General features: G+C 40.8%; 1 protein-coding gene across 2 annotated transcripts in view; it reads left to right on the forward strand.

Annotated features, from left to right (window-relative positions):
• The window catches only part of LOC140916342 (riboflavin-binding protein), a 33,519-nt gene extending 12,027 nt beyond the window's left edge, over positions 1-21,492 (forward strand). For both annotated transcript variants that reach the window (XM_073357856.2, XM_073357855.2), the window contains 6 exons: positions 4,279-4,438; positions 5,315-5,414; positions 6,629-6,757; positions 14,330-14,441; positions 20,099-20,331; positions 21,061-21,492. In XM_073357856.2, the coding sequence (XP_073213957.1) occupies positions 4,291-4,438; positions 5,315-5,414; positions 6,629-6,757; positions 14,330-14,441; positions 20,099-20,331; positions 21,061-21,079 (741 nt within the window). In that variant the 5' untranslated portion in view covers positions 4,279-4,290 and the 3' untranslated portion in view covers positions 21,080-21,492. The remainder of the gene's footprint in view (positions 1-4,278; positions 4,439-5,314; positions 5,415-6,628; positions 6,758-14,329; positions 14,442-20,098; positions 20,332-21,060) is intronic.
• Positions 21,493-25,418: the final 3,926 nt, after the last annotated feature.

Consider the following 25,418-nt stretch of genomic DNA (forward strand, 5'->3'; position numbering starts at 1 on the left):
ATTAAGAGCCTTTATTTTCAGAGCTTTTGAACTCAGCTGTAAAAAAACCTGCACCATGTTGAAGCTTGACATATGGTATAAAGTATCAAGCCAGAAACAATTATTTTCTTTCTATTTAGTTCATATCAGTTTGCCAATTTATGTTGTAGGAGTAAAAAAATCCTTAAATGCTATTTTGACTACAACTCTAAAATGGATTTATTTTATGTGAAAATGTGTAAGTGATTGTTTTATAATGTAGACTAATCACTTTCTAGTTTTAATGTGATAGTTCTAACTAGTAGCTACTGTGCATAAACTGTAACTATTTTTTCCTCTATTAAAAAAATAGAGTTGATAAAATGAAATTAGTTGCTCCTAAGTGGATAAAATGAAATGGTTTCTAAGGAGCAATTAGTGTATCAATAAGCTAGGCCACACCAACAGAATGGGGGATTGTATCCTGGAAAGCAGTGACTGTGACTCTGAAAAGGATTTAAGTGTCATAGTGGACAGGCAATTGAACAGGACCTCCTAGTGTGATACTGTGACAAAAAGGGCTAATACAAATCCTTGTATAAACAGTCAAATTAGGGAAGTGACTTTACTTCTGTGCACAGCATTAGTGAGACTGATCCTGGAATACAATGTACAATTCTGCCATTAAAGAGGATGTTGAAAAAATTGGAAAGGGTTTCAAACAGAGGCACAAAAATTATTTGAGGGCTGCAATAAATGCCTTATAGTGAGAGATTTAAAGAGCTAACCTCTGTTTAGTTTATCAAAAAGAAGACTGAGGTAACTTGAATACAGTGTATAAGTATCTTCACAGTGAGAAAAATATCAGATACTGAAGAGCTCTTCAGTCAAGCAGAGAAAAGCATAAACAAAAAACCATGGCCAGAAATTAAAGCCAGACGAATTCAGACTGGAAATAAGGCTCAAAATTTTAACAGTGAAGGTAGTTAACAGTTGGAACAAACTAGGGTGACCAGCTAGTAAGTTTGAAAAATCAGGACAGCGGATGGGGGTCAATAGGTGCCTAAATAAAACAAAGCCCAGAATATCGGGACTGTCCCTATAAAATCAGGACATCTGGTCACCCTAGAACAAACTACCAGGAAAGTGGTCATTCATCTTTTGATGTCTCCAGATCAAGATTGGAAGCTTTTCTGGGAGATATGCTTTAACCAAACACAAAGGCTGTGTCTACACTACAGACCTTACAGCGGCCCTGCCGTACCACTACAGTGTTCTCCCATCAGTAAAACTAAACAACCCCCATGAGCGGCAGTAGCTATGTTGGTGGGAGAGCATCTCCCGCCAACATACCACTGTCTACACCGGCGCTTTTGTCAGCAAACGTTTGTTGGTCAGGGTGGTTTTTTTTCACACTCCTGACTGGCAAAAGTTTTACCCATAAAAGTGCTAGTGTAGACATAGCCAAATTATTGAGTTCAGTGAAGAGGTAACTGGGTGAAATCCTGTAGCCCTGTGTTATACATGAGATCAGACTGGATGATCTAATGGTCCCTTCTGCCTTGAACTCTATTAATCCACAAATTAAATCAGCCCCTACTCTCAACTGCCTTGCACCTTGTGTAGTCATTTACATCCATGCAAACTGAGTACAAGGTGGGTTTAAAATACTACCAAAGCCAACCTGTTTAGGCAATGTCTGAATTTGGCTGAAAGTTTCCTAACCCCTTCTGTGCTGATTGCTGCTGCAACATCTGCAACCCAAAATACGCACACGGGACTGCTACACATACCTTGTGTGTCTCCTTTGATGTGCCAAATGGTGATACAGGGCTCTAGCATGCTACTGAGCATCTGCTTGAAAATGTTCCTATCCATAGTTAAAATTAAGCTTATCATAACTACTTTCTGCAGAATGCCCGTTAAAAGCAAGACAGTGGTTGTTTTATGGATATAATACAGTGGGGTCCTGATCCACTGCAATACAAATAATCATAATAAGTAATAAATAAGAACATAGGAATTGTCATATTAGATCAAACTGGTGATCCATGCAGCTTAGTATCCTGTCTCTAACAATGGCTAGTATCGGATGCTTCAAAGGAAGGTGCAAGAAACCCTGCTGTAGATAGATAGGGAATAACCTGCTCATAGAGGATATTTCTTCCAAACCCCCATTAGTTCAAGACTGGTTTATACTATCAGGCAAGAAAGGTTTCTATCTCTTCTAGAACTCTTGGTGAATTTTGGTGGGAGGGGGCATTGCTTTTAGTTTTGGGTTTTTTGCTTATTTTTAAAAACCCTATCTATTGTACCTGTATTTTCTTGTTCACCATTAGTGATCTGCAAGCAATAAATGACTATTATAAGCAGGTCAGTTTGTGTACTGATTGTGTGTGTTCCTGAGATAAACCTGTTAGCTTTCCAAAGAGTCAAGGAACTCTCCTGAGGCAAACAAACTCTGGGGCACTGATACTAGGTGATATATAGAGAGAAGAGAGGTTCAAAGCTACTTACTGTTTTTCAGTTTGGGGAAGAGGTAACAATCAGAGAGACAGCAGAAGAGGTGAGAAAACAGTACTCAAATTGCAGAGACAATTGTTATTGTTATTTTCCTGTAATATTTTGATTTCTTTATACTGAAAGGTAATATAGGGACTGATCCTGCAGTCCTTACTCAGGCAAAACTCTCCAATAAAGTTCATGGGGAGTTTTCCCTAAGGATTGCAGGTTATTTTTCTTAATATGCACAAATAATTATGATGTGGTTTATGTGGAAGGGTCTAGATTTACATAAATCAGACAGTTATTTTTATTTTTTAATTTTTGGATTCATCATCTGTCGAAGATGCAGAAAATATTAGGCCAGATCCTCAGCTTTTGTAAATCAGCAGAGCCCCACTGAAGTCAAGGAGGCAACATCAGTTTACACTGGCTGAGGATCTGGCTCATTGTCTTAAAAGCCATTAGAATGAGTTCACCTGTAACTGTGTGAAAAGCATAATTTTCTACAGGATGCAACAAAAACCTGAAATTTATGGAACAAATTAATCCATGCTGCAAAGCCAGTGAAGTCACTGGAGTTACACCATGATAAATTTACACCAGTGTATCTATAGGAGACCTGAAATCATTTATTGGGTTTTTTTTAATTAACTATTTAGAACTAACTTTGCTCTACATGATTTATATTTTTTTAATCTACAGCTTGTATCTAAATTATCACAATAATATTTTTGCCTGATCTGTACACTTTATGAGGTTATAAATTAACTGAAAAAACATAAGGAAAAAAGACCCGAGGTAAAATTTTAAGAAAGCCAGAGTGACTTAGGAGCTAAGTCCCACTTTAAAAAATGATTTAGGGAATTAGGGTTCTCAGTCACTGAGGTGCTTTTGAAAATATTATCCCCAGTCATCACTGTGGATAGCTCACGGAAAATCTATGCTCAGTGTGCACCAGAAGTTAAAAAAGCAAACAAAACTGTTAGGATGTATACGGAACGGAAAACAATATGGCAAATATTATAATTCCATTATATAAATCAATAGTCTGAGCTTTCCTGAAATTTTGCTTTCAGTTCTAGCCACTGTATCTCAAAAAGGATGTAGCAGAAATATCAAGGGGTTAGAAACGAGCAGCAAGAATGATTAGAGAGGTCTGGAAAAACTTCCATATGAAAAAAGATTGAAAAGATTTGGACTATTTAGTTTATGAGGAGATAAATAAGAGGGGACAAGATAGAGGTATACAAAATAAAGACCGGATAGAGATTATCGACCTTGGGTAAGTCACTTTGCCTCTGTGCTGCAGTTCCCCACCTATAAAATGGTGATACTTATACTTCCCTATCTCACAATAGTCTCGTGAGGATAAAGTGCTTTGAGATCTATCAATGAAAAGTGCTATATAAGAAATAGGTATTATCATTATTCCACTGTCTTGTGAAGCAGCTAGTGCCAGCCACTGTCCCAAATAGGCTACTGAACCAGAGAGACCTCTAGCCTGATGTAATATGACAATGTGTATGTTCCCATGAATTTCAAGCTGTGTTAAGATTCAGTGCCTGAGGTTCTTGATCTCAGTCATTTGTCCCTCTTGGCTTAAAAATCTTGGCTGTTAATAATATTAAGATACTGTGAAAGAGAAAGGGGACAAATACACGTATAAATACTTGTCTGTCCATCTTTGCTTAGCACTTTTTAATTTTTCTCCTTTTCTAAACAGTCCTTCCTATTAGTTTTATAATCGAGCGGAAATTTCATACCAGACTTTTCTCAGAGATAAAGGACCTCACTGAAATGTCTATTTCCTTACAGGGCAAGTGCAGAATGAAGATGTTCAAGTTTGCTGTAGTCCTATTTTTTGCTATCCTAGCAACATCTACCTGCAAATGGGATAGATGTCTGGAGGGGGGAACTCACAAGCACAGACCAAGCCCTGAGCCGGACATCCATGAATGCACACTGTACTCTGAATGTAAGAGCTGTTTAATCTTTGGCATAGAATTTAGAATAGTTTAAAAGTTGACCTTTGTATCAACTAACAGTCCCTAGCATACTTTTAATTACTTTAACACTGTGCAATATTTACAATAGGAGTTTTGTTTGAAAAGCAACTTTTATTGGCTTTTTCCTTACTACATCCAGTTCCAAATGCAGAGCCAGATACTGCCCTCCTTGAGACCAGTTGCAAAACTATTGGCTTCAGTAACTGAACTTCAAAAATGTATGATCCAGATTTCATCCTGTTGTACTCCATTTACTTAAGCTTGCACTAGGGATGACTTGGGCCTGATGGGATTAAGTATGAGAATATTTAAAATACAGCATAATCATCTTGATTGTGCACAAATTATTGTCCTAATTAAGTTTCTGGCCTGATTAAGAGTAGAGACTGTCAGAAAAAGTATGAAAACACTGAAAATTAAAATGCTGTACTGGATATAAATGTAAGAATAAAACCAATATTCACTGCATGTCATCTTTTTTCTTCTTTATTTGATAACTTCTATATTAAAAGGCTGGAGTTCAGAAATTTCACTCCTCCAGCATAGGACAGCTGGTTAAACACCACTTAGCTTCTTGGCACTGACTGAATACATTCTCACAAAACAATATTGATGCCAGTTCAGTCCCACTTAATCAGTGGTCACATTATCATTTCCAAGATCATTCACTTACAAGTCGTAGAAAGTCTTTCTTTTGTAAAGCTTCCCTCCCAGTTGTTACCATTTTGGATTATGTGCCCAAAAGATTCATTAAGTACTCCTGTTCTTTTTTCTAAATTGAGTTTTCCAAATTTTGAGCGTTAAAGTAAACCCTCATTGTAGTCTCTTTGTTTTATTTCCAATAGCTTCCTGTTGTTATGCAAACTTCACAGAGCAGTTGGCTCATTCACCAGTAATTCAAGTAAGCAACAGCTACTGGAACAGATGTGGGATTCTCAGTAAATCGTAAGTCAGCTTTGATATTGTCTATGTCTTGGTGCAATAGGACTATTCCACAATAGCTGAAACTGCCAACATTAACTCCCCCTGGAATTTCTGATGGAAACTCCATAGGTTTTTCTGGAGATGTTACCTAAAGTGGCTGCCCCCATCTTGGCCCCTTGTCTGCGCAGCTCCTCTCTGCTCCTTCTCTCCTCACCCAAAATCCATGGAGCCTTAATCACACTTTATTCAGGCAGAGTGGCTTCTGCCATTTCAGAAGAGGAGTGACTGCTCTTAAGACCTGCTCTTTTTAAAAAATGCTCTCTGGTGTGCAATAATCTGGCAATGCAAACCAGTAGTAAACCTGGTTTACCTGGCTGGTTAAGCCATATTTACAACCATGCCTGCTTTGTACTTCTGTAGCAGCCGGAGCATACCATTGAATCTAGCCCATAATTTGTATCGACAGGGCCTTGTCCCTTGTTTAAACAAACAGATAAATTAGATTAAGTCTTAAAAAACAAAATGTAAAAGGGAAGCCAGAAAGGAAACTTGCAAATAATGAGAAAAATTCTTGTAGTCTTGTGAGCTTTGTAACCATAAAAAAATGTTTTCCTAATTGAGGTTTATAGTTCATTGCTAGATTTTGAGAGTTGTCAAATATGTCAGGCTACACAAATAAAAGAATGAAAGTGCAAAACAATTAAGCAAAAACATATTTGCAAAAGTAATAGCTATTGCCTGCCACTCCCAGGAGAACAACTACAATATGTGGTTTTTCAGTAACTTCAGCTGGACTAGAGAAAATCTAAATACTGGTGAAATCATGAGAGTATAACACAGAAACAAAGCTTTATGCTGTGGTTTGAGGCTACATTTTATTATTGCTTTGAACTTGACCATTTCGTGCCAGCAAAAACTCAGTAGCTCAAATGTTTATATAAAGCAAATACAAAAGGGGCCCAAACATGACTAATTAATTCATTTAAAAATTAGAGTGAATATTCAAGACCTTTTTTGCATGATTTGTCCAGTTCCAGTAATTTCACAGGCAAAACCTGCATACAACAACAAAGGAATAAGTTTAGAATCTATACACAAATAGGACAAGAGGATGGATTTAAATTGCTCCATCTAATCTATCGTGATGGGTGCTGTCGAAACCTGTTGGAAAGTGTGGACTATAATCTTGGATGCTGAGAAGCAGACTTAATTGTTGTTTCTCTCACTCAATGTAGCTGCGAGGATTACATGAAGAAAATCGAATGTTTTTACCGGTGTTCGCCGCATGCCGCTCACTGGATCAATCCCAACAACACTGCTGGTATTGAGTTTGTTCCTTTGTGCCAAAACTTCTGTGATGACTGGTAGGTTTAACACTTTACACTGCTCATATTTTTAGTTATATTTGAGATACCTGCATTACCTGTGTAAGAGGTAGCCACAAATGTGCAAATAATGACCTTCCCAAACAAGTGGCAACAAAATTTGATAGCACTCCGCATCATTTATCTCCCTTCTTTTGTTCAACTTCTCTCTTTTTTTTTCTATACCTCTAATTTTTCCCCTTTGAATTTATTACCCTGTAAATAATAACATTCTCAGTGACATCTCCAAGTCTAATATAAAGTCAGTTTGTATCATGGTTTTGAAAATACAAATTATGTGAGCAGCATAATCACATATATTATCTAAATATGTGCCCGTGATATTGATACACTTCTTTTATTTCTGTATCTATTAACTAAGCTGTGGAATCATGGAATAAACTAACAAATTCATTTATGTAATAAATTTAATTTTAACCTTCTGCCTCTTCACCTGCTTTCTGTCTACAAATCCATTTCTGCTTAAACTACTTCTAATACTCCATATTTCAGAACAGTTTTCAGACAGCTGTCATTTAATAAAAATTATAATGATCTAACCCCAAAATAGTTAATTTTTTCTTCCCCCAAATACAACTCAGATAAAAGCAGGCAGTGAAAATTACTTTTTGAGATACAAGGCATGTGGTGGGATAGTTTTAAGCCCAATACCTTGCAAATCATCAGGTCTAGACATCTTGTATCCCACCGGAGAAGTGAGAATTCTGATTTTCTAATGATTCAGATCCAGCATCTATTTATAGGTATAGAGAGTTGTGAAATGTAGATCTTTAATCATGAAACCTTGGTGTTTAGTAAAGTTACGTTAGAGCACGTATAGGAGCTGGAAAAATGCATTTGATCTATTTTCTCTGTTACTTTTAGGCTTGGGCATGGTAACTCGAGAAATTTGGCTTTACTGGGAAAATGTGAAATGTAGCACAAATAATGGTTGAGCTGTTCAGAGCAGTCTAGAGGATTTAGACACCTGTCTTCCATTCAAATCTGTGAGAGACAAGGTGGGTGAGACAATATATTTTATTGGACCAACTTCTGTTGGTGAAAGAGACAAACTTTCAACCTTACACAGAGCGTCTCAAGTCTGGGAAATGTACTCAGAGAATCACAGATAAATACAAGATGGAACAGATTGTTTAGCCTAAGTAATTAACACATTTCAAGGGAGCACTGAAGGTGAAGTGCCCCTTAAACATCTGTCCAGTCATAGGGGGGAAAGGGGAAAAAAAAGCTGGGGATGAGGTTCAGTAGGTTATCAATTGTTGTAATAAGCCATAAATCCAGTATCTCTATCATAGGTGCTGGAACTAGAGGTGATGGGGGGGCTGCCGCACCCCCTGGCTTGAAGTGGTTTCCATGATATACAGGGTTTACAGTTTGGTTCAATGGCTCTCAGCACCTCCACTATAAAAATTGTTCCAGCACTCCGATCTCTATTCAGTCTCTATTCAGATTTATAGGATCTAGGTAAGAACTTAAACTCCTAGGCTCATCTTTTGAAGGTGTATGGAGGTTTCCTTTGAGGATGAGGACTGATAAGCCAGGTACAGAGTGATCACTGTGAAAAGTGTTCAGCCGTGGCCGATATGGTGTTTTTATTGTTTTTCTGTGTGAGTTCATTTGAGAGCATAGTGATTGTTTTGTTTCATCCAGTAGTTGTTAGTGGGCTATTTAGTGCACTGGATGAGATGGGTTGTTTTTTTTAAACTATGTCCACTCTGCTCTGTGTCTAAGCTAGAGAAGGCAGGTCGAAGAAGGATAAAGCTTGTGTGTTCCACTGATGATGTTTATCCTGTTGTAGAAAATTCCATTTTGCTGGAAGAAAAGGAGGACTTGTGGCACCTTAGAGACTAACCAATTTATTTGAGCATGAGCTTTCGTGAGCTACAGCTCACTTCATCGGATGCATACTGTGGAAACTGCAGCAGACTTTATATACACACAGAGAATACGAAACAATACCTCCTCCCACCCCACTGTCCTGCTGGTAATAGCTTATCTAAAGTGATCATCAGGTTGGGCCATTTCCAGCACAAATCCAGGTTTTCTCACCCTCCACCCCCCACACAAATTCACTCTCCTGCTGGTGATAGCCCATCCAAAGTGACAACTCTTTACACAATGTGCATGATAATCAAGTTGGGCCATTTCCTGCACAAATCCAGGTTCTCTCACCCCCTCGCCCCCCTCCCAAAAACCACACACACAAACTCACTATCCTGCTGGTAATAGCTCATCCAAAGTGACCACTCTCCCTACAATGTGCATGATAATCAAGGTGGGCCATTTCCAGCACAAATCCAGGTTCTCTCACACACCCCCCACACCCCCATACACACACAAACTCACTCTCCTGCTGGTAATAGCTCATCCAAACTGATCACTCTCCAAGTTTAAATCCAAGTTAAACCAGAACATCTGGGGGGGGGTAGGAAAAAACAAGGGGAAATAGGCTACCTTGCATAATGACTTAGCCACTCCCAGTCTCTATTTAAGCCTAAATTAATAGTATCCAATTTGCAAATGAATTCCAATTCAGCAGTTTCTCGCTGGAGTCTGGATTTGAAGTTTTTTTGTTTTAAGATAGCGACCTTCATGTCTGTGATTGCGTGACCAGAGAGATTGAAGTGTTCTCCGACTGGTTTATGAATGTTATAATTCTTGATATCTGATTTGTGTCCATTTATTCTTTTACGTAGAGACTGTCCAGTTTGACCAATGTAAATGGCAGAGGGGCATTGCTGGCACATGATGGCATATATCACATTGGTGAATGTGCAGGTGAACGAGCCTCTGATAGTGTGGCTGATGTTATTAGGCCCTGTGATGGTGTCCCCTGAATAGATATGTGGGCACAATTGGCAACGGGCTTTGTTGCAAGGATAAGTTCCTGGGTTAGTGGTTCTGTTGTGTGGTATGTGGTTGTTGGTGAGTATTTGCTTCAGGTTGCGGGGCTGTCTGTAGGCCTTGCATGTAGCTTATGCATATTTTAAGGCCCCTTTTCCATTGCCCAGGGTGGTGGAAGGCAGCCTTAGTGTAAATCAGTGGTTTGAGCTTTGGCCTGCTAAATCCAGGGTTGTGAGTTCAATCCTTGAGGGAGCCATTTAGGGATATGAGGCAAAAATTGGGGATTGGTCCTGCTTTGAGCAGGGGGTTGGACTAGATGACCTCCTGAGGTCCCTTCCAATCCTGATATTCTATGATTCTATGATTCTAAATGAGAATTAGGTCTGTAATGTATATTATGGGTTTGCGTGATGTTACAAAGCACTCCCGTTTTCCTCACATGGTTTAGCTGAATATAAACAGAACCAGCTGGTAAATCATGTTTTGTAACCTTGAAGAAAAGACCATTTTGGTCTGGGAGTTTATGTATTATGCTAGACTGTGAGCTCCTCGGGACAAGGTCTGTCTCTTCTTGAATGTCTGGAAAGCATCAAGAAGATAGTGAGCTCTGCTATTAACAAATAAGTATTACTTATCTATCTGCAGTATTACTTTCCATCCCATTTCTTATGCATCCCACTCATCTGGTACTCTAGTTGGTGTCATATACACCTGGCGTAGGACACAGATATACAAATGACAATATATTATATGCATGAGCATGTGTCTGACATCTTTCAGTGTCATTCCCATTCTCTCATCCCACCCAAGGCCAGAGACTAAAAAGGTATTTTGGACAAAATTCCCGCTCTCCTTGACATTCCAAAGTAGCATTTCCAAGATTTTCCCCATTGTACTCATGGGAGTCCTTTCAGTATGCTGCAGCGCTCCTGGGGAATTGACCTACTTTCTCCATGAGCTGTGAATTTGCCTGCTGCATACTGAAGTCTTTGTGGCCAGAAATGTGCATAAAATTCTGAGAAAGCAGTGATTTCATTTAAAAGAAATCATCTGACTAGCCTGGAGCCTTCCCCTTTCTTCCTATTGTTTTAGGATTTCCTGCTCTCATCAGCATTAAAATGGTTCTCTTTGAAAGTCCCTATGAACCGTGAAGAGCCCTGTGGGCAGCTTTCTTTCTGACCCATCTGCAAAATGGGCCCCTGCCCATCTGAAGGGAAAGCATGAATTCTGAAAAATAATCCTGAATATTCAAATAAGAATTAGCTCCAAAATAAAAATACCTAGCAGTGAAGTAACCTGCCATGCGAAAAGCAGATCATTCTTCGGCTCATTAGAGAATTTACAGCAGCACAGCTGCGCTGCCATAAGCTCTCTGTGTAGTCGCTCTAAGCCAATGGGAGAGAGCTCTTCATCGGCTTAACTACTTCAGCCCCTGCGAGCAGCGGTAGCTATGTCAGCAGGGGAAGCTCTCGCACTGAGATAAGCACGGTGTGGACAGCGCTAAATCAGCACAAATTATGTTGCTCAGGGGGAGTGACTAATTCCCACCCCTGAGCGACATAATTTACCTCGACCTTTATCTTTACAGTGTAGCCATAGCCTTTGGGTGCCTGCTGGCTGGTGTGAGGGGCTTTCAAGTTTGCATTTGTGGTTTTTGCAAGCCTTTTTTAATGGCTCAAGGAGCCATGCATGGGTTTCTGGACAGCATGAATCCCTTCAGATGTCATGATCTTGCATAATTTTGCGCCCCATAATTGGCTCCCCCTTGAGACTTAAAAAAAAGCCTATAAAAACAGGGACTGTCTCTTCCTATATGTATGTATTGCACTCAGCACAATGGGGCACTGATCTTGACTGGAGGACCCTGCATATAGATGATAAATACAAATAGTGAAAAGAAAAGGAGTACTTGTGGCACCTTAGAGACTAACCAATTTATTTGAGCATGAGGTATTGTTTCATGATCTCTGTGTGTATATAAAGTCTGCTGCAGTTTCCACGGTATGCATCCGATGAAGTGAGCTGTAGCTCACGAAAGCTCATGCTCAAACAAATTGGTTAGTCTCTAAGGTGCCACAGGTACTCCTTTTCTTTTTGCAAATACAGCCTAACACGGCTGTTACTCTGAAACCTACAAATAGTGATTAATTCAGGTTCCTGTGGAAACCAGGTGTACAGCATCAAGCCCCCTATTCAGCAACACTCCTAAGCACATGTTTATAAGTTCTTTGCTGAAGAGGGAAGGATTTAAGTACATGCTTAAAGTTAAGCTTGTGCTGAATTGGAGCCTAATTGCTAAGCTCTGATGTTGATAGCTGTACCAGCGCCAGACACAGCAGCACAGTGGCACTGGCCAAGCCTGCTTGTCAGTGGCATATTAAGGCTGGATCATAAGAATTGGCGAATCTATGACCTGCACTCCCAACAGGGCCCCAAAGTCCAGCAGCAGATTCACATGCGGGCAGGCTTGGGACTATCCCATTCTACCACCCAGTTGTTGCTCTATTTGGATCTTGTTTATCCTCCATCTGTGCTTGCTGTTACCCTCTCAAGGTGGTATGATGGAAACAGATTTGAGTCCTTTTTCGAACTGGAGAGAGACTTGTTATCAACAAAGCAACACAGGACTTTGGACAATACATTTCCTAGATTGTTCTGCTCAGAGTTCGCCAAAGGCTATCCTTTAAAAGTTGAACTCGTACAATTTAAAGTTTAACATGTAATCGTATCACTACTGAGAGCTGCATTCCTGGTATCAAAAGTCCACTCCAGCACTACCAGTTGATTACTGCATCATAAAAGCTTGGCTGTTGAAACTGACTGAATGTGAAAATGTGAGACAAAAGTATTTTCAGCTTGTTGCACACATTGTATAGAAAACAAGTTTAAAATAGCTTTGTTCACTCCTAAGTTTTCAAAGACTAAGGGCTAAATTTGGATGTGCATGCATTGTTGTTATTATTTATAATACACCAGCACCTAAAATCCTAGTAAGGATTGTGGCCCCATTGTGGGAGTTGCTGTACAAATCCATGAGTAGCGATAGTCCTTGCCCTAAAGAGCTTACAAACTAGGGCTTAACTTTGTGTTTACAATAGTGCCGACTTTTGCAATTTGATTTTGAGTCTTGCCCCAACTTCTGGAGTCATGTGAGTATATGAGAATCTCAGCTTTCATTAAAGAAAATTAAGTTTCTAGCCTTCATGGTTGCAGAGAAAACCTTGAAAATGGGACTTGAGTGTACCCTGAAGATTCAAAAACAGAAAGAAAATTGAAAAAAGAAAAAACCAAACCTCTTATTTTTAAAAATTTGCATGATTTTAAGCCAATCTTGATTTTTCTGGCCCTGGCTCATGATTTTGGAATTCTTGGGGTTACTCAGATGGGTAATTCCATTGAAATCTTTGAGACTACTTAGGGCAAGTCTATACTGCAAATTAAGATGACCTAAGTTACAGTGCTGCATAGCCACCGCACTAAGTAAATCACTTTTGCATGTCCACACTACGCTTCTTGTGTTGGCAGTGTGTGTCCTCACCGGGAGCACTTGTGCCAATTTAACTGTTGTTGTGGGATGGCTTCTGAAAGGCCGCAATAGTCGCTGTAAGCAACACTACATTGACCTAAGCGCTATGCCTCTTGCGGAGGTGGAGTTATTAAGTTTGTGTAGTGGACAAGTTACATCAGTGGGAGCTACACTTTAGTGTAGACACTTACAGAGTTAGGTCAATGTAAGCTGCCTTACGTCGACATAACTCTGTAGTATAGACCAGGCCTCAGACACACAGAGGTACGCTGGTGTGTAAGTGTTTGCAAAATATGGGCTTTAGGGAAGATAAGGCCCAATACGTGAATATAACAATAGGAGAGGGAGGAAGCATGAGGGTAACAGTAATAAGTTACTTTTTCCTTATGTAGGCTAACAGTTTACAATACTTGATGATTACAATTAATTTACCTGCTTTTTTTATTTAATTGTCATTTAAAACAGTTCCTACGAAACCATAGTCCTCTGGGCTCCTTTAACATTCTTCTCTTCTGCCCCTAGCTTCAACCCCCTAGAAATAATGAACCTGGGCTCATGGACTATTTTTATATGATCTTATTTAGTTGCTCATTAGTTGATTGCTTTCCCCCTTTCTTTAGAACATAAGAACGGCCACACTGAGTCAGACCAATGGTCCATCCAGTATCCTGTCTTCTGACAGTGGCCGGTGCCAGAGGCTTCAGAGGGAATGAACAAAACAGAGCAATTATGGGGTGATCCATCCGCATTGTCCAGTCCCAGCCGCTGACTCTCAGAGGCTTTACAGACTCTTTACAGCACCTTTCAAACTGGCATTATTAGCTCCTTTCCTTTTGTAAATATAAAAATTCCCTACTTCTCTCTGATCATGGTCTGTCCTTGGGGTGCCTGCCACACATGGCTGCTGCTGTCCAATTTTGCGTCCTTGTAGATGCTGGGTATAAGAAAGCAGAAAGTCCATGGATCAGTGATGGAATTTGCCTCAGTTTCCCTACAGTAAAAAGGAGATAATATGTTCATGTCTTTGAGATCACTGGAGGAAAAGTGCTATGTAAGCACAGAGTATTATTAGCAGAACCCATGCGTCCTTCTTTGTGTGACATCAGTGTAATACAGTGACATCGCTGAAAAACAAGGAGGTAAATGACTTTACTTTCTGTTCCCCACTAACTTCCATGCAGGTATGAAGCATGTAAAAAGGACTCCACCTGCATCCGCAACTGGATGACAGATTGGGAATGGGATGAAAATGGAGTGAACCAGTGTAAAAACGAATGCATCCCCTACAATAAGGTGAGAAAGCACACCGGATCAGTTACAGGAATAAGAGCATTAAAAGACAGCGAGCACTACTACTTGCTGAGGGGTTAACTCACCAAAGAAGTCTTTGGGGGAACAAAATTCAACAGGTAAATTGTTTGGACTTCTACAATTCCAGGTTTTGTCTATACCAGATTTTTTCTTATTTAATTTCTCACCTTGGGTGAAGCAGGATTGCAAGGAGTAGACAAGGTCCAAATGCCACTGATATTTTAACCATTGAATTTTCTAGATCAGTGGCTCTCAACCTTTCCAGGCTACTGTACCCCTTTCAGGAGTCTGATTATCTTGTATAGCCCCAAGTTTCGCCGCACCTAAAAACGACTTGCTTACAAACTCAGACATAAGAAATACAAAAGTGTTCCAGCACACTATTACTGAAAAAATGCTTACTTTCTCATTTTTACCATATAATTATAAAAGAAATCAAGTGAAATATAAATATTGTACATACATTTCAGTGTATAATATACATGCACCCCTGGTTGATAACCACTGGTCTAGATACTGAAGTGTAGAGAAATATTAACTTTGAGAATACAACAAAAGGAGATGGTGGATAAAATGTCTACATGATTTAAGAGCCTGTGTCCCATGCACTTTCAATGAGAGCTCCTAAGTGCTTATGTCTCTTTTGAAAATGGGATGTAAGCTCTTAAAATCACATATTTGAAATATTTACTCTTTAGATTTGACGCATCTTTACCCTGTTTGTACTTTTGCACTCATGCTTCTTTCCCTCAGGGAAAAGAGTTTGTCCTCCAAATGCCTGTGGAAATCCTTAGACTCTCCCTGTTTTTCTTCTTTTATCCTCCTCATACCCCTGCTGGTTAAACAGCAGCACTGACAGACTTTATAAGAGCTCACCCAGTCTTTCTGATAAAAGTCTGATGGCTGTGGTGCCTAACCTTCTGAGCAAGAGTGTAAAATGAAGGCTCAAATGGGGACGCTGAGGAAATTGTCTGGGGCCTGATCCAAAGTTAATTGAAGTAAATGGGGGGTTTTCCACATACTTCAGTGGCCTTTGAATCAGGTGAAAGTTGTGTAGTGTGGTACTGCAATAACTGCATTTTGAATATTAACAAAGATTTAGTTTAAATGAGCCTGTTAGAACTGCTCACACAGCAGGGTTCCCTAAGGGCAGAGGATGGGGACTGAACTGAAAATTCATTGATGAAGACCGGTCCTTGGCTTGCAAAGCTGTTTGCCTCCAAGTCACTGGCTTGAAGGTAGAACCGGTTGGTCGCGAATGACTGCAGTTGCCACCTGAAGGCTGCTCAATAGCCTCTGTGAGAGGCGAGGCTAGTCCCAGGCCACAGACTGTGGGATCGGTGTCTGCATTACAAAACCCACCACAACTGGCAGTCTCAGCAGAACAGCCTGAGAATGAATGGCCTGTGGCAACTAAGGGCTTGACTTTCAGACGTGCTGAGGATCCACACAGCTCTGGTTGAAGCAAAGATGGAAAATAGCACCTCAGAAAATTGGCTCTGAGTGCCCTTCCGATAGCTGAAGCTGGTCCCTGCTCATTCTGTGCCTGTTCTGGAGATAGGCGGAAACCTTCTCTCACCTTTTACCATCGCTAAAAATTCACTGGTAGTTATTTTTTAAAGAAAATATATCCATCAGCCGGGAAAGACCAGGCAGCAAATCCAGAAGTCTTATCAACTCTAACCAGACACTGCAGTTCTTAAGTTAAACACCTAGCCACGCCCCTTGCTGGCCATGGTTATCACCAAATACTGCTCATGATGATTAGAAAGAGAGTAAAGAAGAGGTTTCATCAAAGCAAGCTCTCTGCTACTCCACATTCATTTCCATGGCAATAATCATTTCATTTGAAGCTAAAAGCTACAAAAATATTATTGGGACAAAGTGCGTGAGTAATATTTTTTTTTTTTGGACCAACTTCTGTTGGTGAGAGAGCTTGTGTGCGTGTTAATTATTTTTAGAATCAATTTTATTGCAATTTTAATTAAATGGCAAGAAACATGTATGATAATGGATATACAGGCTTTTGGTTATAGAACACAATTAATCTAACTAACTGAAAGATTTGAAGATACATTTGTGTTATACAAACAATATACACGTGGGAGGAGTTGAGGAGAGGAAATGTACAACATTGTACAAAAAATACACTCAGTTCAAATATACAAAGGCCTGATTATCCATGGCCTTGACCTTCTGTGATCATCGACCGCAGAAAAGGGGTGTATGATGCTATCCTACCACCATCATTATGTTTTACACCTGTTTTTTACAGATGTCAATGACTGCACAAGGTCTGTTATGTTTAACAACAACCTCTGCCAGCTAGAATTATCACATCATTTCTCTCTCCTATTATCAAAGCACAGTAACACAGTACATCTGTGGTTCTCAAACTGTGGGTCGGGACCCCAAAGTGGGTCGCTGGCTTAGACTTGCTGGGGCCCAGGGCCAAAGCCCAAGCCTGAGGGCTTCAGCCTGGGTGGCAGGGCTCAGGTTACAGACCCCCTGTCTGGGGCTGAAGCCCTTGGGCTTGGACCCCCCAAGCCTGGGGCAGTTGGGCTTTGGTCCCCCCTGCTGGGGTCCTGTAGTAATTTTTGTTGTCAGAAGGGGGTTGCGATGCAATGAAGTTTGAGAACCCCTGCAGTACATTATTCAAATTAATAGTATTCTGCCTGTTTACATGGCAATAGCCAAAACACCTCAAAGCCCTGTCCAAACAATTAAAAAAAACATGTTTCAGGGTTAAAATGAAATGCAGAAAAAGTCAGACTTTGCTTGCGCTTGGAGTGAGCTTCTGGAAGGGAAGTTGCTGATATCCAAAAGGCACAAAGAGTTCTCGAATGTCAGTGCATTGCGGACAGATGCTTTATTTCCTCAAGTGCTTTTAGCCCATATGGTGAAGCAATCAACAGCCATGCATTTGACATGTGAATGGCTGGAAGGAGTATTTGGAAGTAATGTTGCATATCAAGAATGTACAATGGACCCGAGCCAGTTCTACACATGCTATCTTAAAATTTATGAGCCTCATTGTATCATTGTTCTGCATGCAGAGCACTCACCAAAAGGAACTTAGAGCAAAGACCACAAGTAGAATGCAGCCTGAGGCATGGGGAAATGAAAAGCCTATGCCCCAGTTTGAGGGCTGGTATGCTTTGTCGATTCTGGACAGTGCTTGTGCATTGTAGTGTTCTCAATGTCCTGTAGTCATAGCAGCAAGATCAGAATTAAGTGAATTGCATAAGATTAACCTAGCGTGTATGAGTGAGTGATTTGGAGTCTGTTGGACACCAGGGCTCAATCTGGAAATGTCCCTTCCATAAGGGAATAAAGAAATGCATATTTATAGATTTTATTTGCTCCTGAATTGACCAGAAGGACACAAGGAAATAGCCAGGACTTGAAGGAATAAGCCACTGAAAGGGACAGAAATAGAGACGGTACAGCCAGAGGGCTAGATTTTTCTGCTCTGGGTGTGCGGGGGAAAAAAGGATGCAGAGCCCCTTGCACATCTTGTGGCCTCTTGTGGAGGTGAAAGTCAGTGGCGTGCTGCTTGCCTTCGCACTCCACAGGCATAGCACCTCCAGCAACTGCAGCTTAGATGAAGCCAGCTCCCTTCCATTCAGTTATAGTTTTAAAATCTACATTACAGTGCAGAAATTTTGAGGGCTATTTGGAATGGACTCCATATTATTCACACATGATAGATCATAAGGTCAGAAGAGACTGTTTCGAACTAATCTAGTCTGACCACCTGCATATCATAAGCATAGTATACACCAAGATCTCCCCACCCCCGCCCCCGAGCAAGGAAAGAGACTACTCTGGGAAATGGGGGGAAGGTGCAACTCCCTGACATGATGTCCCCACCCCTGCTCCCACATAACTAGGCCTGGGGATCTAGCCTAAAAATAACAATCATCAATACTTTGCAGTTATAGCACCTTTCATCCAATGATCCCTGAGCCACAGAGAAATGAGTCACTGGCCCAGGGCGAATCATCTGGGAAGATTTCAGAGTAGCAGCTGTGTTAGTCTGCATTTGCAAAAAGAAAAGGCGTACTTGTGGCACCTTAGAGACTAACCAATTTATTTGAGCATAAGCTTTCATGAGCTACAGCTCACTTTATCGGATGCATCTCTGGGAAGAGACTCTCTTTATGATATGGACACACATGGGTGACAATGGTAACTCAAAAAGCTGTTGCACTCAGCAGAATCGGCAACACTACTGGAAACTCAGCATGTTGATTGGAACTGATGCTTGTGTGAAAGGGTTCCACTTCACTCACTGCACACTTACAACTTCCATTCGCAACAACAGTGTGTAGGGGAGGGTGTCTGCATAATGATGAGAAGAATAGACCATACAATACTTTGAATATTTATAGTAATGTCAGATCTCAAAGGGATCTCAAAGTGCTTTACAAACACTGAGTTAGTCTGACAACACCCCTGTTGGGATATGTATTATACCCATTTCCCACTAACAAAGGGATGCAGATACAAATTAAGTGACTAGACCAAGGTTGCAGAGTGAGTCAGTGACAAAGTCAGAAACAGAACCCAGTAGTCCTTCAATCACTAAAGAATACATCCTGCTTCTTACTCCCAAGCTTGCTCCATCTGCCATCATGCATATGCCAAGTACTTTATCAGCTTTATTTTGCAGGGTATCTAAGTCTCTTTTGCAATAATTTAATCAGAAGATATTGCAAATCAACAGCAAATATGTGGAGGACAAAGTGCAAACAAAGATAAAATTAATGACCTATTCATGGCTTCGCTAAAGTACATGACCTGCCAACTCTGCTGACCTGTTCTTAGCTTCTCCAGCCAATAAAATATGAATGTTTATTTGAATCCAGGCCAGGAGGGCAGCAGGTTACCATGACATAAACAAAACAGCCAAGAGGTTTATTTGCAGTGTGGTCATAAAGGTCACTGTAGGTAGTACTTCCAAAAAAGATTTTGGCATAAAACAAGATATAGGACAGATTCACTTTAAACTGGTACAAGGACCTGCCATTTTCCTGAACTGGACACGTCCCCTTGCACTGGGGGGGGGACTCACTTTGAGGGAGGGCAGGTGATGTTGCGGCTCTCTGCCTTCCCTTGGAGCTCCTACAAGCAGTGGGTGTCTGTTCTGAGGTCCACCTGTACTCTCTCTGTGTGGAGTCCTGAATGGCCAGGATGTACATACAATGACAACAGTGAAATTCTAGATAGCCACAAATCTGTTAGACTGCACTGTTCTGTGGAGAAATACATGATTTCAGCTTCCAGAACTCTGTCTGATACAAAGCTCACTAAAACAAATACATGTCAGAATGTCCCGGCACATTATTTGCTGTATGGGGTTAAGTTGACCACACACACACACTGGCTTTTATCTATGGCACCTAGCATGTGAAAACAACTAAGGAAATAAGGGGCTATATTCTCCTTTGCCCTGCACCTTTCAAAGTGGTTTGGAGCAGTGGTAAGTGGGTCTCACACACTACCAGTCTGATTTGGCAATGTTTTAGATCCTCTTTACGCCGGTAGAAAGGATTAAGGGCAACAGCAAACCAGGCCCAAGTGTTTTTGATGGGTGAGGTGTTTTTTTAATTTAATCTGTTTTGTTTGACATCTAGGTGTATGCAAATGGGACTGATATGTGCCAAAGCATGTGGGGAAACTCATTAAAGGTGAGCGAATCCTACTGCCTCTGCTTGCAAATGAACGAGAAGGATGCGGTGGCGATCAAGTATTTAACTTCCAAAAGCTCGGAGGAGAGTTCCAGTGTTGGTAGCAGCGAGGAGCGTGCCTGCAGGCGCAAACTGCAAAAGGCTGAGCTCCTAACGGAAGAGGAAGGCGTAGAAATAGAGTGAGTATATGGTACTAGAAGTTTTAATGCTTGGGGGAGTAGAAGGGGCCCAGTGGGGTAATATCAGGCTGCCCTACCAGTTTGAGTTTGGGAGATCACGTAGATTACATCACAAGAAATTAAATCAATGGTAATTGCTCATGTTATACCTTATCTGATTTTTGTCTACATCACAAAATTGCTAGGCAGATTAGCACTGATGTGTCCAGTTGAGGACTACACTTGCAACTTGAAATGAAATGGCCCAAAGCCTAATGACTATGTTTAGGACTTGGTTTTTTCAGAGGTGCTGGGCACCTGCAGCTCCCACTGATTTCAAATGAAGTTGTGTGGACTCAGGACCTCAGAAAATTATGTCTTTAGTATGTATAAATGGACAAGTTTGCAGCCACCCAAATCTTTATTATGGAGATGCCGCTCTGACATTACAAACTCATGCGGAACTGAGCTGAAGTATTTACATTTGGGGGAGGCCAATGGGGGGCTGGCTATTGATAAATGAAAATGTAATTCCTCATCAAGATGTAGGTGCAAAATGATAGATTATATACAGACATATGCATTAGTCCATAAGGGACACTAAACTATACTAAACTGAATATAGGGATGATTTTACATGTAACAAAATATGTTCAATATTAGTGAGCTTTTACTTTAAACAATGTCATTGTAAAAGAATCCTACAGTGTGAATATGAAGTGTGAACTTGAGCTTTATTAATCCCCACAGGGTGTTTGAAATTCTGTGACAGAAGGGACCTGGTTTGAATCCTCCCTGAAGATCACCAGACTGATGCCTCAGGATGTCAGAGAATGTTCTGTTTCCATTCTCCACTGCCAGTATTGCCAAAGCTAAACCAAAATCTACACTAATTGTAAGGGGACATTATCCTGATAATAGTGGATCAAATTCTGCCCTTGGTTACACTTGTGCAATCTCTTTGATGCTGGTAAAGTGCCATGGATCTGTCTGTTTTTCTAAGTGACCTATCACAGTGATGTCACCAGTGTAATTCAAAAAAGGATTTGGTTTCAGTGGGCCAGATTCTTGGCTGGTGTAAATCAGAGGTATGCTGATCTACACCAGGTGAATATCTGGGCCACAGCTTTTAAAATGTTGTGGCTCATATTAGCAATAAAATGAAGTATTTTAAAAATCCAACATGCTTATCCTCCGGCTGTTTGTTTACTTTCTGAGTGTCATGCAGCTAGACTGATCAGTGACACTTCCTGCTTCTCATCACCTTGACTGGTTTCAGAGTAACAGCCGTGTTAGTCTGTCTTTGCAAAAAGGAAAGGAGGACTTGTGGCACCTTAGAGACTAACCAATTTATTTGAGCATGAGCTTTCGTGAGCTACAGCTCACTTCATCGGATGCATACGGTGCCACAAGTACTCCTTTTCTTATCACCTTGACTGTTTCTTTAATGATTAAATCATTCCTACCACCATTAGGTTATTTTGAAGCCATTTTTACAAAGTCTGCATTTTGGACCAAATCAACCTGTCAGCTGTTTCAGTAGTGAGGGAGAGAATTTGGACTGCAGCTACCTCCAGCCAATCATTCCTTCCCAAGATTGTGACAGTCTGCCGTTCCATGCCCTTCCCAACTGCTGAAGCACTTATCCAGGCCTTGAATGTATCCAGCTGAGCCCCAGCAAACAGTGGCTCTCTGGCCTCCCTGCTTATCTTGCCTCAGTTCCAAATGCCCAGCAAACGTGTCCTCTCTCTCCTCCATTGCTGTAACCATATCTATATCTCCACCCCCACCACCCTAGCTTCCTTCACCTTCTGCATTAAATGCAAACTTCAGCACCACTCCTCCCCAGCCTGCATCTCTGCTTTCCTTTTCTCTTCATTCCCCTCCACTGCCTTTGCTCTGGCCATAGCCAGTCCCCCCTCACAACCATTACAAATACACCCTTCTGCCATCCTCAGCTTCATGCCTTCTCCTGCCTTGTCCCCTAGTCCCAGAACAGCCTTCCTCTTCTCATATGCTCATCCCGCACCTTCATTCACATCCCTCCTTAAAACACTACTTCAGTGGGGCCTTTCAGTGACATGCTACTTATCCCTAGATTTTGGATACTGCCAGTATGTGACCCATGCTCCCCTAAAAACTGCCTTCTCTATCAATTGTATACTGTGTCTGAACCACCTCACTTCCTTCCCTGCTCTTAAAGGCCTTGACATCTTATAGGGGTGTTGATGTAGGCTATATTGTAAGCCTCCTGGGGAAGGGACAATGTACTTTTATTCATCTGTGAAGTGTCATGCACACCTAAAACACAATAGATCATGATTACAGCAGCAGGAAACATGCAAGCTAATGGGCAAACTCATTCTAGCCCTCTAGGTTTCACGGCTTTGTGTATTAAATGACCAACATTATTTTGACTGTAAATTAGAATAATGATAACAAAGTACTGAAGCTCTATATTCTTTTGAAGGACATATACAATCAGCAGAAGTGAAGTAAAAAAATATTACAAATGTGCAAGAAGGAAATTTCAATTCTTTTAGATTGTTGAATGCTTCTATATTACTTTTCCAACAAATAGGAAACCAATTCAGGGTTCCCACATTGCACCAGTTAAACCAGAGCATTGTGGGATTTTTATCCCATTCCCTAGTAGATGTTGTTTAACATCTTCCTTGTTTACTAATGAACTGGAAAGTACTTGATCATCCTCACGTGATACAATAACTTTCTCCTGCTTCTTTACAAATATACCACAGAAATATCTACAAATACTTCTGTCTTTTCTGCATTATTATTAACAATGTTACCATCTCCATCTAGTAATGTCTATGCAATTGCTAGGATTTTTTTTGTTTCTAATATACTTAAGAAATTCCTTCTTATTAACCTTAGCCTTGCCAGCCATGGATTTTTCCCTGTTGTCTTTCGCTTCCCTTGTCATTTTTTACATGTCATAAATTTTGATTTATATTGGTTGCTATCTACTTTCCCATTTTAATAGCTTTATGTAAATAGAGATAATTATAGTAATTTGATCTTCTTTTGCACATTTTATCTGTGGAGCTCATAGCACTTTGCAAACATTAATTAATTCTCAGAATACCTGTGAGCTAGAGAAAAGTATTACTGTAAACATTCTACAGAGGAGTAAACTGAGGCACTCAGCAGCTAAGTGACTTGCCTGAGGTCACACAGAGTCAGTACAGAGCTAGGACAAGAACCCAAAAGTACTGATTCCTGTCCCTCATTCCTACCTGAGAATTAGCTAGTGCTTGTAAGGTGTCCTGAGATCCTAGGATGAAAGTTCCTATGTAAACACCCCAATTTTCCTTTTATATTTTGACAGCTACAAAAGATATTTGTGTCTTAAAAGAGTATCTTCCATCTAGCCCATCCTTTCTCCTCTCACTTAACTATTCATTGAGGTCATAATGCTGACTATGACGTCACAGACTGTGACGTCTTACATACGAGTTTGTGACAATATGACAATGGCAGGCAGGAAGCAAAGCAAACTGGTGATGAAGGATGAGATCTTCTACAAACTTAATAAGGGAACAGAAAAAATTATCAATCATCTATATTCCTTTTAGTTGAAAAGTTAATGTTTTTCAAGTGTCAGTCAATATGAAGCTGTCTCTTTAAAAGCGCCCATATAGGCAGAGCCCCAGATGTCCTGGCTACTGCAGGAAATATTCCCAGGCCAGCCCACTGTCCTGCAGACATAGTACTACTGTTTCCTCATGGAGGACATGACATATCCCACACTGCATTTCAATGCCATTTCCACAGGTACCTCACGCTGAAGGCACTACTTCTGGAAATTACGTTTCTGTACGTGTGCCCTTCTGGCATGTGGTGGATACCAGGCATATTTTCACTCTACACTATTATTGATTCTCTCCTCAGTATGCACTGCGCACTGAAGGTGCACAACCTTGGCACACGACTAACTACTATGGAATAAATGGAATAGAAATATCTTGGTGCAAATTTTAATTTCTTTCCTCCCTTTGAGCTCCTTGACTCTTCTTCCACTTCTTCCATCCCCCAGCTGAGCTATGATTCAGGTTTCCTCTCCGCAAATGCACACAAGATCTTTTCACAATGGGGGGGAGGGAAGGGGGTTGCATTCCACATTAAAATTGTCACCTTAGCTAAGTGGTTCAGATGCCTGTTGCATCTTTGCTATACTCCCTTGTCAGAGGCAACAGTGATTTTTACAAAATGTGGTTAAAATAAAAAGCCCCAAAAGCATGAGGTTTTGGAATGCATTTTGAAGCCCAGTCAAACCCTACCAAGCCAGGATTTAAATGCACAGGTGGCTGCCCTCTAGCAGAAGTAATTTTCCTGTTGGCAGAAGACGACTTTCAGTTTAGATAATATCACATTACTTAGAGGGTTAATTTACTGTGACATCTCAAAGTTTATAAGCAAAGCAAATGGTGTATGCCGTTTTCAGTATGAAACCAATCATCTATGTTAAATAAATATTGGCAGAAGGTGAGAAGCAGACCCATAAACTCAGGCACCAGATTGTCCCTCTGGCATCTCCAGAGAAAAGTTGCAGAAATACATTCCTACCAGACAGGGTGTCATTTGTTTTTGGGCAAGGGGAACAGTTGCCCCCCACAGTCTCAGGTTGCCTCCCCAGACTTTGGATGTAGTCATTAGGAATAATTGCCTAGTTCTTCTCATTCATGATGCTGTTTGGAACAGGGAATATTCTATGTACTGACACAACCTTGTCCCTCCTTGGGGTACCCATGACAGTGAGTCCCCTTGTTACCCTCTGCCTCCAGTGAGAGGGAGTCTCTCTTGTGGTAATTGGGCATCAGCTCCCTTATACTGCCAGCCCTACATCCGCTTCAAGCACTCCCCTCTGGGCTTATGCTAGCCCTTCCTTCACCTTGCAGGTTAACAATAGGTGCACCCCAATCCCCAAATCCCTTTGAATCGTTCCCCTCTGATATCTAACGCCTTGCACTGGCTGCTCACAAGAATTCCAGATCCTCTGCCACCAACAGAGCACTGTGCCCCAGTTTACTAGTTTTACCGTAAGCCACCGCTCCTGTAAATCACCCAGAACTTGTGAGCACTTACAA

Source organism: Lepidochelys kempii, chromosome 8 (genome assembly GCF_965140285.1).
Source record: "Lepidochelys kempii isolate rLepKem1 chromosome 8, rLepKem1.hap1, whole genome shotgun sequence".
Classification (NCBI taxonomy): Eukaryota; Metazoa; Chordata; order Testudines; family Cheloniidae; genus Lepidochelys; species Lepidochelys kempii.